General features: G+C 39.8%; 1 protein-coding gene across 2 annotated transcripts; it reads right to left on the reverse strand.

The window, feature by feature from the left end:
- Nucleotides 1–6,481: 6,481 nt before the first annotated feature.
- hadhb (hydroxyacyl-CoA dehydrogenase trifunctional multienzyme complex subunit beta) lies at nt 6,482–12,805 on the reverse strand. Of its 2 annotated transcripts, none has more exons than XM_056765369.1 (16): nt 12,694–12,805; nt 11,435–11,511; nt 11,243–11,284; nt 11,040–11,130; nt 10,794–10,838; nt 10,389–10,488; nt 9,533–9,620; nt 9,172–9,359; nt 8,848–9,028; nt 8,581–8,702; nt 8,398–8,477; nt 7,857–7,904; nt 7,531–7,618; nt 7,350–7,424; nt 7,107–7,271; nt 6,482–7,023 (listed from the first exon to the last, which is right to left on the reverse strand). In XM_056765369.1, the coding sequence occupies exons 2-16, from the start codon at nt 11,499–11,501 to the stop codon at nt 6,988–6,990; spliced, it is 1,416 nt and encodes a 471-aa protein (XP_056621347.1). In that variant the 5' UTR covers nt 11,502–11,511; nt 12,694–12,805; the 3' UTR covers nt 6,482–6,987. The 2 variants fall into 2 exon arrangements, with proteins under 2 accessions (XP_056621347.1, XP_056621346.1); XM_056765368.1 differs by having other exon boundaries at nt 11,231–11,284.
- Between the last annotated feature and the right edge of the window lie 112 nt (nt 12,806–12,917).

The following is a 12,917-nucleotide window of genomic DNA, read 5'->3' on the forward strand; positions in this document are numbered from 1 at the left end:
GGACGGCCCAGCTCCCTTCCAGTATAAAGTATATATATCCAGCGCTGGCGATGCTCCCTCACCAAACGGACCAGCCCTTTAAATGTTCCCTTCATCGTGTCAGCTCATAGAGGCTGCTGGTGTTTTGATGCTGCTAGCAGTATGACGCCACAGCCGGTAAAATGCCAGAGGGAAAAATGCCCTAAAGGTGTAGTATCTGCACTCCTCCCTCCGTTCACTAGCTTAACGTCTATAAACAGACACTAAACGCCGGGTCTCCTTTTCTGACAGCCATTTTGAACCAGACCTCACACGGCCAAGCGCTCTGTCAGTTCTGCTGACACACTTCATGTGCTCAGCAAAAAAAATGTCTTTTGAAGTGACTGCCTCTTTTTTTGTGTGGAAGTGCACATTTTGATGGAGCTATATTTATCAACCAAAACAAATTTACTTTTATCATAATCGTTTTATCCTAATCGTGTATCCATCAATGTTTTCCAAAATTTTGAGTTAGATGAAGCCTGTTGAACTTTGCCAGGGTCATATTTTACATTTTTATACAAAGGTAGAACAGATGTTAAACTCTGCTTGATGAATGCTTAAATAAAAAACAATGTTTTTTAATTTGTGTTAAAGTTGGTGTGAAAGGGAAGTAACAATCGTATTCTTTTCCGTATAGTGATGTATATCCAAGTGAAACGGCGAAATTATAGGGCGGGACTTCATTTCCCACATCGAGAACTGATTGGATTGTTGAGAGATAAGTTTTGCAAACAAAATGGAAGGTATGGTCTTGTCAAAAGATTTAGCGCAATTAATCACATCATATTCATACACGAAAATATTTAGAAAAACTTTTGTTTGTAAATTCTATTACTGGTCATTATTCATCCTTATAGATGTGTGTATGTTTTTGTGTTTATAAATACAAAATTAATATTCACAGTAGACCTTTATTATTTAAACAAACGTTTATTCTGTATGCGATTAATCGTTTGACAGTTCTGGAGGTAGTTTTGAACGCAAGTTTGCAGTCCAACGTGGAGGATTATTCCCCACCGTAGTCTCCACCCGCACCTTTCCGATTTAAAAGTCCCACTTTCGCGCCGGTCCTCAAGACAGGAAGTGTTGAGAAGTCGTTTTGGGGGGGCGTAATTAAACATTTCTGATTAACGATTATGAGGGCACTTGAATTAAAAAAAAATAATGAACAGCTCTGATATCTCACGTATAAAACACACTACAATATAAAAAAAATGATTTTGATTTCATGTCGTCTTTAAAAATACAACTCTGGATATAATGGGTTGTCTAGGTTGATGTGACGTAAGACCTTAAAGTTCCAGTGAAATAAAAAATTACAATGCCTATTTTTTTATGAAATATTGTAGCTTTTATTGTAAATAGTCTATCAATGTAGGTCAATCTCTTTTTTTTATTTGTGTGCCATCATAATCTGAAAATGCACTTCCGTCCTGCAGTGACTATTCATCTTAAATGACTCATGTTAGACATCTTGGGCGGAGCATCCGTTAACTCCTCCCCTTCAACTGTCAGTCTGCTGCCAGTTCCATTTATTATTATTTTTTAGTTCCATCCGGGGACTTTAAGACAATACTTTTTAAACAGACTTTCGCTCACAGCCTTATTTTCATTGCCATTAAATTAATTTTGGTGTCTACTGGGAGTTCTTCGATTCAAACTTATTTTATTCCCACAGACCAAAATCTTTTGTTTCAATATTTCCTGATCCCATACAAATGTGGCTGAGATTATGCCTGGAAAGATAATACAGAGACAATATGATTTACTGAATTACACCGAACTCATTGATGTCAAGACATCGCTGCGGGAAGTCTGCGGTTCAGTCAAAGTTACCATGCTTTTGCTCTCTCTCCAGGATCCCCGTTAATCCCTGATTTAATCTCGTAAAACCAGACCGATGAATCCCACCTAACAGACAAGTCATTCTGGAATCTGGAAATTATTCAAGCAGAAGCAAAAGTTCAAACGTTACCTTTTTTAAGCGACTTCGGCGGTGAAGGCCCTGCACTTGTTTATGTGTACAACCGCCATCACAGGAACATAAAACACATCACAGAACACAATCGTGATGGTTATATGGCCCTCAGCATGCTAAAGACGCCCACAAATAGATCGAGGCATGTAAGCGAAACTCTTAGGGTAGCCGTGCCGCCGTTTTTATCTCCAGCAAGGGACACAGGAGAGCAGAGAGGGACGGCCTGAAAGAAAACATAAAAGAACAACAAAGACTCGGGGGCCACAAAGGGTTTAGATTAGAGCAACGGTGAAGACAGACAACAAAAAAAGACGGGATGAGAAGGAGCGGCGCAGGATGATTCCAGGCCGGGCGAAATCGAGCGAACAGCGTGCGACTCCGGGCCGGCGCTTACACGCCATTGCACGCATGTTTGGGGCCGAGCGGAGCACGGCATTAATGTAGAGTGGAACCGAGGTAGCAGCCTGCTGTCAATCATTCATCCATCCATCTGACTAATTGGCTTCTTACCCTCTCTCCACCCGGCTCCTGTGCTAACCGCTCGCCTCTGGCAAAAATGCAGATGAGCGCTGGAGAAGGCGTCTAGCGGAGGGAGGGAGAGGAGGAAAAACTGCAGCTTTAGTTAATTATCTCTCTGAGTCAGTCTGTCCGACAGCGGCCCACACAGCGCACTTATGCTAAACAGCAAAGCATCCTGGGAATTGGAGTGACAGCTCATTTTCCTCCTGCAATTTTATATGAAAGGTGCACCAGAGACCTGCACCCCTCCTTGCTATCTATCCATCCATCCATCTTTCCATCCATTCTTTTCTTTTCCCCCCTCATCGTTGTTCTCTCTCTCTCTTTCTGGGTGGTGAGGAGGACTCATGGGATGCTGGTGTGGTAGCTGTCAGTGACACTGTGTATGCTTTCGCTCTCTCTCTCCCTTCTCTCTCTCTGCTCTGACAGCGGCTTGTTGACAAACGCCAGCAGTCATCTCGGCACCCTGGGAAATCTCTGCTACCATTTTGTCAGCAGAATGACAGAAGCTGTTAATGTCTCAAATTCTCCCCGTGACAGAGAGCCGTCTTGTTGACAGTGTTTGACATTCCGCGCTCAATTCATGTCGTCCATTTTAATTTATGATATTTTTTCACACCGGAGCTAAACCCCCCCAATCGCTTTCTCTCTCGCGCACCGCTCCCATGGTTCCTTGGTGGAAAAAAATGAGCACTTACTCGATTTGTACGAATGTAGCTGTGCACGGTGCTAATGATTTTTGTTGCTTAATGAGAATTGTGTCAGCGGCCTGTTCAGAATGAAATAAATCCTTCGCTCCAGATGAATCCGCCGGCATATCTCCTGCCGGCGGAGATCGATACAGTTTACAAATTGGAGTAAAAAAATGATTTATTCCTCTTCTGGGCGTTAATGCCGAACGTGCCTAAGAGAGGAATTCCAAAAAGCAAATAAAACAATGCAGCATTATTACAAAAACATGGCAGGACGTCAATTATATAAGAAATAAGAAAGCTCGTCTGTATAAACATATTGTATTCTTCCGGTGTTAGACGTTGACTGGGGACATCCTATATCGAACACCCTCAAGAGACCCTCCAATCACTTCAGAGAAACTGATATAGTAAACAGTGATAATTAAAACATAAATGATACGACTGTTGTTAAGAGTCACCAAAACAAGTTCACGCCTCAATAAAGCCAAATTAAATCAAATAAAAATCAAATATTCAAACAACCCGTATGGGCATTCAATTAAAAATTCAAGCTGGTCCTGAGAGACTCCGGGAGATTTCTACTGACTAGAAAGTTCTGCTTGAGCCCATAGCGTTGCTTTTAGGGGACATGTCGGGCTCGGATGTGATCTTGGATTCTTACACTCATTTTGTTGTAAATGAACTGATGTGAGTTCCTCACTCTACAACTCGTATTGCTGGATAAAAGTACACAACCAACGTTACTGGATTTAACAGCAGAATTGGTATTAAACTTTGTGCGCCTCACAACAAACATCAGTTTGTTATCTCCATCGTTCTTTTTACACTTAAATGAGTGTAAGAATCCAAGATCACATCCGAGCCAGACGTGGTAACGTATTGTTTTGATTTACAGACTCTTCCTGGTGCTGAAAAACAAGCATGTTGGCATTTACTCATAGGCACTAATTGGAAATATGAAGAGTTTGGTTCCAAAATGAGATAAAAATTGACAATCATGTTTTTTTATTGTGCAATCCAACTTATATCAATGAAACTGCATTTCGTTTGTTTTGATTTAAGCCATAATAACTAAAACGAATACAGCTAATTTACACAAGAAGACACAAGGAGAACATAATAAATAAAAATATTTGTTAAAAAATTAAAAACGGTGTTATCTCATTTTGGAACCAAACTCTTCATATATTACCGTATAACTTTTTGTTAGTGAAGTCCCAAGACTAAATCTTGCAAAATATCGCAATTCTCAGTCACGAAACTACAAAAACAACATCTGAGCTCAACGTTCATATTCTGCGACAGTTTATTAACGTGAAATTCGCAACAAACATCAGTTCATTATCTCCATCGTTCTTTTTACACTTAAATGAGTGTAAGAATCCAAGATCACATCCGAGCCAGACGTGGTAACGTATTGTTTTGACTTCATGGTGCTGAAAAACAAGCATGTTGGCATTTACTCATAGGCACTAATTGGAAATATGAAGAGTTTGGTTCCAAAATGAGATAAAAATTGACAATCATGTTTTTTTATTGTGCAATCCAACTTATATCAATGAAACTGCAGTTAGTTTGTTTTGATTTAAGCCACCATAACTACAAAAAATACAGCTAATTTACCCAAGAAGACACATAGAAAACATAATGAATTAATTCTAATCTAAATCTAATTTTGGAACCAAACTCTTCATATATTACCGTATAACTTTTTGCTAGTGAAGTCCCAAGACTAAATCTTGCAAAATATCGCAATTCTCAGTCACGAAACTACAAAAACAACATCTGAGCTCAACATTCATATTCTGCGACAGTTTAATAACGTGAAATTCGCTCTGAGCGAAGTTTAGAATACAGATTTATCCTATATCAACGATTACCTCGAGTTCCCACGAGCCCGAAGAGGCTTTTAAACGTTATAATATTCTTCTCACAGCTCGTGTTTGTCGTTGCGGCCTCGCAGCGGCAGCCGGAAACCGCGCGCGGTAAACTCGTGGAGGCGCGTGGGGGCCGCACGCGCTCCGCTTGAAAGCGCGCGAGAAATCTCACGCAGGTGCGAGCGCGTGCAGAAGGACGAGATTAAAGCATCTCCCAGCCACTCTCTCTCCCGCTTTCACCTCAGTGTCTCTCCGTTTGACGGGGTGAGGAGTGTGAGGCAGATTTGTACCGACAGCACCGCGCGCGTTCTCCAGTCAAACGGCATGAAAGGCGCGCGGCTGATCAAAGCGCGCGCTGCGGCGCCCGTCTCGCGGGTTCGCGGCGTTTGAAGGTTAAAACAAAAACCGACACGCAACCGCTATTTACATTTTACTGCGTTTTGCATCTGGATAAAAACATTTTTTGCCTCTCCGTCTCACTCCTGCTCGAGATCTCTGAACCTCCCCGAAAACTTTTCTGCACAAATAACAACATTAATACGCAAATATAGAAGTAGGCTTGAGGCGTGACGCTTGCTTGGAAAAACGTCGGAATTAATTCGTTTAAAAATAATTTAATGAAGCCGACGTTTTGGGGGAATTTGAAATGATGGCAAACGAGCAATTTGACGGAAAACAACTTGAAAAGTGAGGGATGAAAAGAAGCTGTCGCGCGCGTGCGGGATCCCGGCGCGCTGCGTTTTAGTCCGACGGCGATATTTGTAGTTCATCATCTGAGGAGCTGAAACCTCTAAATTACACGTCAAGGGATTCGCAACGGATTAAGCAGATCCTCTGGGTGCTTACGAATACAATTATTCTCTGGTAAACAGCCTCTTGGATCCGCTCGTGAATGTGCGCAAACCTTTTTGTGACGTAACACTGCGCCAAAATCACGCAATCCTACATTTCTATTCCTTACAGCATAACAAGCTTCATTACAATAAAAAAACGATAAAACATTCATTTTAATAAGATTATATCATAAATGTTATTTTTTTACTATTATAATTTATTATCAATGTATAAATAGAACAACAACAACAACACAAACAAATGTTATGTGGCCCAAACCTAAAACTGTGTAGTAATTTTAATTTAAGTTAATACAATAAAATATGCATATGAATGAATATAAATTATGTCTAAATAAATTGTCATATTTCAACCGAACAGCGGCTGGAAGTTAACTTCGTCCAGCGTGTGTACGATGAACGCTACTATAACAATACTTTATTGTTCATGAATTGCTCATCTGTTTAACAACGCATATTAATGAGTTTTAAAAAGTAACTATGAAGAGGCAAGTAATCAAATGTGACATTTTATCAAAAATAAATAAGCACAACTGGTGATTTCAAATGATGTTTATTTCTTTTTAGAAAAGGCGAGGAAAGAGACGAGATGTTTCCACATTGTTACCCTATGAGGCACATGTTGTGCCTTTGTTTTTACAGCTGATCTATCAGTCGTTCTTGCCGATCATCAAGAGCTAAAGTGACCATGGACCTATTCGTATTTGAAGTGAACACATCCAGACAAATATCGTTGATAAAAAACAATCTGCTATACATGACAGATAAATTAAAGAGCAGTCTGGTGTTCAGAAGAAGAAATCTAGATTCCCTGTTTAATGACTGAATTCAACTGGCCTGTTTGAAGTGCTATATTCAGCATGCAAAAATATCTTATAATCAACAAAGCTATGTTAACATTTACATCCAGGTCACAAGCATCATTTCCAAACAAACAACCTCCAGATACATTTCAGGAACAATCCTTCTCAAGGCATTTCGAGGCATATTTACAGAATCGAACTGTGTGCGCAGTGCATTATGGTGTAATGTATCTACAGAGATTATTGGGGATAAGCTTCAATCACCATAGCATGACCCTGAAATAGATACACAAGAGAAACAGTGAGGGGATGTTTGAGGTTCTGCATCTACACGAGTGCAAATGAGTATGTACGCCTACCTGTCCTCCAGCGGCACATGCTGCCAACAGGCCGTACTGCCCCCCTTCTTTCTGCAGACGGTGGGCTACGGTGGTCACCAGCCTACAGCCTGTGGCACCAAATGGATGCCCGAGAGAGAGAGAGCCCCCCCATGAGTTAAACTTGTCCATTGGAGGTGCGCCAACCTGAAAAATGATATGATATAATAAATATGATGTTGTCATGTCATTTTTATTTGCGAGTGTATGCTCAAACACACTGACCTTAGATTTCCTGCCCATATACGTCTGTGCAAAATAGTCAGAGTCCATCGCCTTCAGGTTAGCCATGATCTGACCCTAAAACAACAAAAACGACATCTGATGACAGCTGAAGTGCACGAGACACAAAATAGTATTAACAATTATTCGATTAGATTGAGGGAAACTGAAAGGTGAGGCTCACAGCAAAAGCTTCATGGAATTCGAAAACATCAATGTCGTTTATGGTCAGACCGCTCCTCTCCAGGACCTTAGGAGTGGCGTAGGTCGGCCTGAAGAAAAAAAGAAGAGTTGTGAGGGACAGAAAGAGAAAATATTTTCAAGTACTGACTCATATTCAACATCCTAAACAATCAACAGGACTGTGATCTATATCCAAGAATCAACAAGTATCCTCCACATAACATTTTACAGCAGACGGAACAAAAATCAATCACAAAAACGGACGACACGCAGTGTAAAATGACAACACGACCACGCAGACGAAAAGACCCAAAGCACGAAACTCACCCGAGAAGCAGCTGGTCTTTTGGGTCTTGAGAAACGTACACAAAATCTCTGTAGAAAACATGCAAAACAATAAAATATCAACAACAAACCGTGTAAAACCTTGAAATGAGCATTTGGTGTTAGGCTGCAGTTTGATTATTCTATAAGACATTACAGTTGATATAAATGAGGATTTATTGAAACTTCAGTAATATGAAAAAATATCAACACCTTTCATTACAGATCCTCAGCTAGGTAAAATTCTAATAGGTAATGCATGAAATTGATTTTAGGCTTTATAATTTGTTGACGCCTTATGATATTATTTATAAAAGTGCAACATAATTTCATCTGTTTGACAACACATTAATATAATCAATGTATCATAGCCAATTCATAAAATCATTATGTAAAGTTATTTATCAGTCACGTTTGCTTTGTTGCGAACGTAAGGCTTCAAGCGTAAATTCAGAACTGTTTTGTAATAAAACACAAATTCGTTGTGAGTTCAGAGATGCTGCTGGTGGTACTTTTTGATGTGAGGCACTGCTCTTGTTTGTACCTGAGATACGCTTTAGGCTTGTAACCCATAGCCAAAGCTTTCTCTTCTGACATGATCAAAACTGCAGACGCACCGTCAGTCTAAGAGAACACATGCACACATTTACTCTTTGAGTGACTGAAGTTCCTTAAAACAAATGGATGATCAAATCGGATGAGATCAAAAAGACTGAGTTTATCTGACCAGGAAGGAGGAGTTTGCGGCCGTTACGGTGCCGTGAGGTTTAATAAAGGCTGCCTTCAGTTTGCCCATCTGTTCCATGGAGGAGATACGAATCCCGTTGTCTTTCGACACAATATCCTTTCCTGTGACACAAGCAAAATCACAATGTTTAAACAAATCAAGGCAAACCATCAGGCTTGAGAAAATGCAATCCAATGTGTGCAGAAACCCGGTTATCAACTTTCATCAAACAACAAAATCTGCCTGCACATTGAGTTTATTGCTCACCTGGCACTTTGAAGCTGATGACATCATTGAGCAGTCCAGCGTCCTGAGCTTTCTTAGCGAAAGTGTGTGACCTCAGAGCAAACTCGTCCTGCTCCACACGCGTGACACCGAACGCAGCCGCCAGACGGTCGGCGGAGTGACCCATCGTTTCTGCAGTGGAGAATTCAGCTACAGCCGGCAGCTAAACAAAGACACACTTTTTTAGCAAGTTATGTGCTGATGTTTAATACTGAAGTTTGAGTACCATGAAGTTGACTAAATACAACCAAGATCCCCACACATTGTGGATTGTGAGTATCACGTGCATTGTGGGTAATGCAGTACCTCTGGTGCGAGGTGAGCGAGGCGGATGGAGCCCAGCAGAGAGAGCCGAGCGCCGATGGACTTTGCCTTGTTGAGTGACAGCATCGTCTTCCTCATCTTACGGCTGTGGCGAATCGGAACGTCGGACATGAACTCGACGCCTCCGGCGACCACAGACTCACACTGGCCAGAAGCGATCAAACCAACAGCTACGAAATAAACAATACACACAATGTTATTTATTGTCATGTGTGAATGTGTTCAGTCCACTCTGCTGCAGGACTAGTGAATGTGTATTAAAAGTGGATTATGTTGCTATATATGATTAGGACATGCTTTCAATAACAGAATGTTCGTGTGTGTGTGTGTGTGTGTCCAGTACCTGTGGTCATTGCTTGGTTGGAAGAAATGCACGCCATAGTCACTGTGTGAGCAGGAATCCTATCTGAAAATCCAGCACCAAGAGCAGCCTACAACAAAAAACAACACCATTTCATTTTACATGAACATCTTACCTAGTTCATTTTATACTCGGATATTAAAAATTGAAATTCAAGCTAAAGTGCTAAACGGGAGATAAAACTCTCTATCCGTCCCGAAATTTGAAAAAAAGGGGATTCAAAACTGTTTCATGCATTCTGACTTCTTCACACTGTAACTTTTGCTGGTTTCTTATGCTTGACATGGTCAACTTGTTAAGAAACTAGTTGGACGCATGACGTAGTATTTATCGGGGCGATACACTAGAGAAAGAGCACGCCCATCAATGTGCTTCATTCATTGCACAAGTTCAGCTGTGTTTGTTTGCTCACTGTATTTCGGTGATGGATGTTATATAAACGCTGGATTTGGAGATGGTTTGAAACTGATAGATTGTGCGGTCCCAGCACTAAAGTTGGGAGACTTGAACCGCACGCGGTAAATCAAATGAAGTCATATGTCTGTGTTTTGTTGGCAATCGGCGTGTACGGTGCATCTGCAAGGATTCAGGGCTCACCTGTTTTCGGAAATAATCATACAGCTGTATCTGTCTCTTATAAATGTGATCAAACTAAAGACTCTTCGAAGATACAAAGTATGCAATACTACGCTATAGGTACTCAAGATTAATATGAGATTGACTGCTTGTGTTACCTACGCTTTAAGAAATTGTAAGGTAATGCACCACCAAACCTGAAAATCCAAACAATGGAATAACTGAAATGATCTCAGACAGTGTGAGCAGAAGACAGACTGACCTCTCTGGCCACATTACTGGTCTTCACTTCCTGAATCACAGTTCCATAGACGATATAATCAACAGCATCTTTAGGGATACTGGTTTTGTTCAGAAGACCCCTGGAAAAAATCAACAAGACACATTTAACACCCAAGATAACAAAACCATTGGACGAATACCATGCAAAAACTCATTTGAACAAGATCAGGTCACTTGAGAAGCAATATTGTGCAAGACAACAGCACTTTATATATCTTGTAAATATTTCCAATGTATTAGAAAATTGTTAAACGTGTACATGTTACTTTGCCCAACTGTGTCTTCTATAAAGGATGTTCATATATCTTATTATGAAAAACCATGTTAAATATACTGATTTTGAAAATCATTGTGTATATTTGTGTGCGTGTGTGTGGTGACATACTGTAATGCAGCTCTGGCCAGATCATGGGGCATCAGATCTGAGTATCTAATGATGTAGAAAACAGAAATAAGAACAAAATAATTTGACGTTCTTTACAAAATACCAGATGAATCAGTCACCAGAACAGATCTCGACCTAAGCATCTATGTGAAACTTAACAGAAATCTTACACTACCCGAAAGACCCCTTCTTCAACCTGTTTCAATTCATTTTGTCACTAATATCTGGTCCCCTGCACACACTTACGTAGTGCCCGATAGGAGGAAGGGGGTTCGGACACCATCCACCAGAACAATGTTCCTCACTCCCGGTTTGTCAAGAGTTTTCTTGCTCTTTGCTGTTTGATTTTTACAACAAAAATGTTAAATAATCATGCGTTATTAAGTATTTATACTTCAATTCCTGTTAAAATACGTGAGAGCTGGTCAGCATCACACCTGACACACTACCTTGAGCTTTCAGATGAGCAGTCGAGCTGAGGGAACGAACAGCTAAAGACAGCCAGAGAGAGAGAGAGGACACCGAAAGACATTGTTATACAGTTTTAATGAGCAGTAATGACATGCACATCTTCAGTATTCTTTCACTCGCTGCATAAAATGAGGTGTTCATTAGCTCTGCTGAGACCCTTGCCGTCTTACCGAACCGAGCGGCCTGCACAGATGTCACTGGACCGTTCCTCAGGGAATTCATCAACATCGATGCCATCTTTAACTTCCTGTAAAAAAAATTTTTATGAGAGAATATTATATTCAACACCATTATTTCAGAGGAGCATGGCAGGTTTAGTCATTTAATCGTATAAACTACAACTACTATTTGTTATATAATGACATATTGCCATATTTCTCTTGATAAGTTAAAAAACTCTAAATATGTTATCTGGAACTTTGCTGGACACACGACCAGTTCAAACACATTAACACAGATCGAATAGAAACCTGGAATATCAATAAAAATACAATTCGAATGATCCACCAAGGAAATATTTTGGTTCTACCCCAAAATTAAAATAATTTGCCATTTCTAAAAACAACACCCTTTAGCAGCGGAACAAAAAGGAAATGACAGAATATTAGAGACGGACAGTCTCAGTCACTATTCACTTTCTTCATTTTTGTTAATAGATATATTTTGACATTTTACACAGAATGTATAGTGGCCAGCAGAAAAATACATTGGGGGGCAAATTTAATAAATGTGAATGCATTTGATGATTAACCAAATAACACCCGCAAAGCCTAACTAATAGATGTCCATGTCATTTTTAGAGGACAAATATGAAGTCAGCTCATTTCAAGTGTAGTTCATCACATAACTATGTACGTGTTTCACAGCCATAAACTGTACAACGTTGGTATTAATTATAACAATTAAAAGAGTTTTTATTATTTTGTTAAATAAAAAGTGTACTTATACTTTAAAAGTCACTTCCTTTGATATTATCTATTGCAATGTCATTCATAAAATAATAATTCACTTAAGCATCCAAAAACATTTTGGTACCAAAGTAGATATATTTAAGTATGTATATTAATAACAGTTTAAGTGTATGACACTGATCTGATCTCATCTGTGTGTGTGTGACCCTTCACCTAATTCTGTCAGCCGGTTGTACAAGGACATACATACAACGACATTAAACACTTTCACAGCTTGTGAAGCATTTAACATCCTTATAAAACTTCACCGACCACCACATAACCACAGAGGACAGTAAACGAATATAAAAACCAATTAATGAAGCACAAAACGAAATTACGACACAAATAACTAGCATTGTGTTAAATTCCTCTGCATTGCTCACACTTTTTAAAATCACATTCAACAAAGCTCGTGTTGATAAATCATACAAAGCTCGTGACTGCCATTATAAACGTTTATAAACATATATGTTTACCTGTATGTTTGAGAATGAAGAGAGAGTTTGATGTGTCGCGTCTGTCCAATGACTACAGCAGCGCACGACTAAAAGGACCCCGCGCAACCCAAGCAGCCCGAATCAATGCCGGACCAAAACACAAAGAAATGTTATTTAATCTTTTTTTTCGCATTGCACATTTTTATCTTCTCTATATATTTGTTTCTATAGTGATTTGATATGTATAATTGGATTAAAAGTTC

This window comes from Triplophysa dalaica, chromosome 13 (assembly GCF_015846415.1).
Source record: "Triplophysa dalaica isolate WHDGS20190420 chromosome 13, ASM1584641v1, whole genome shotgun sequence".
NCBI lineage: Eukaryota > Metazoa > Chordata > Actinopteri > Cypriniformes > Nemacheilidae > Triplophysa > Triplophysa dalaica.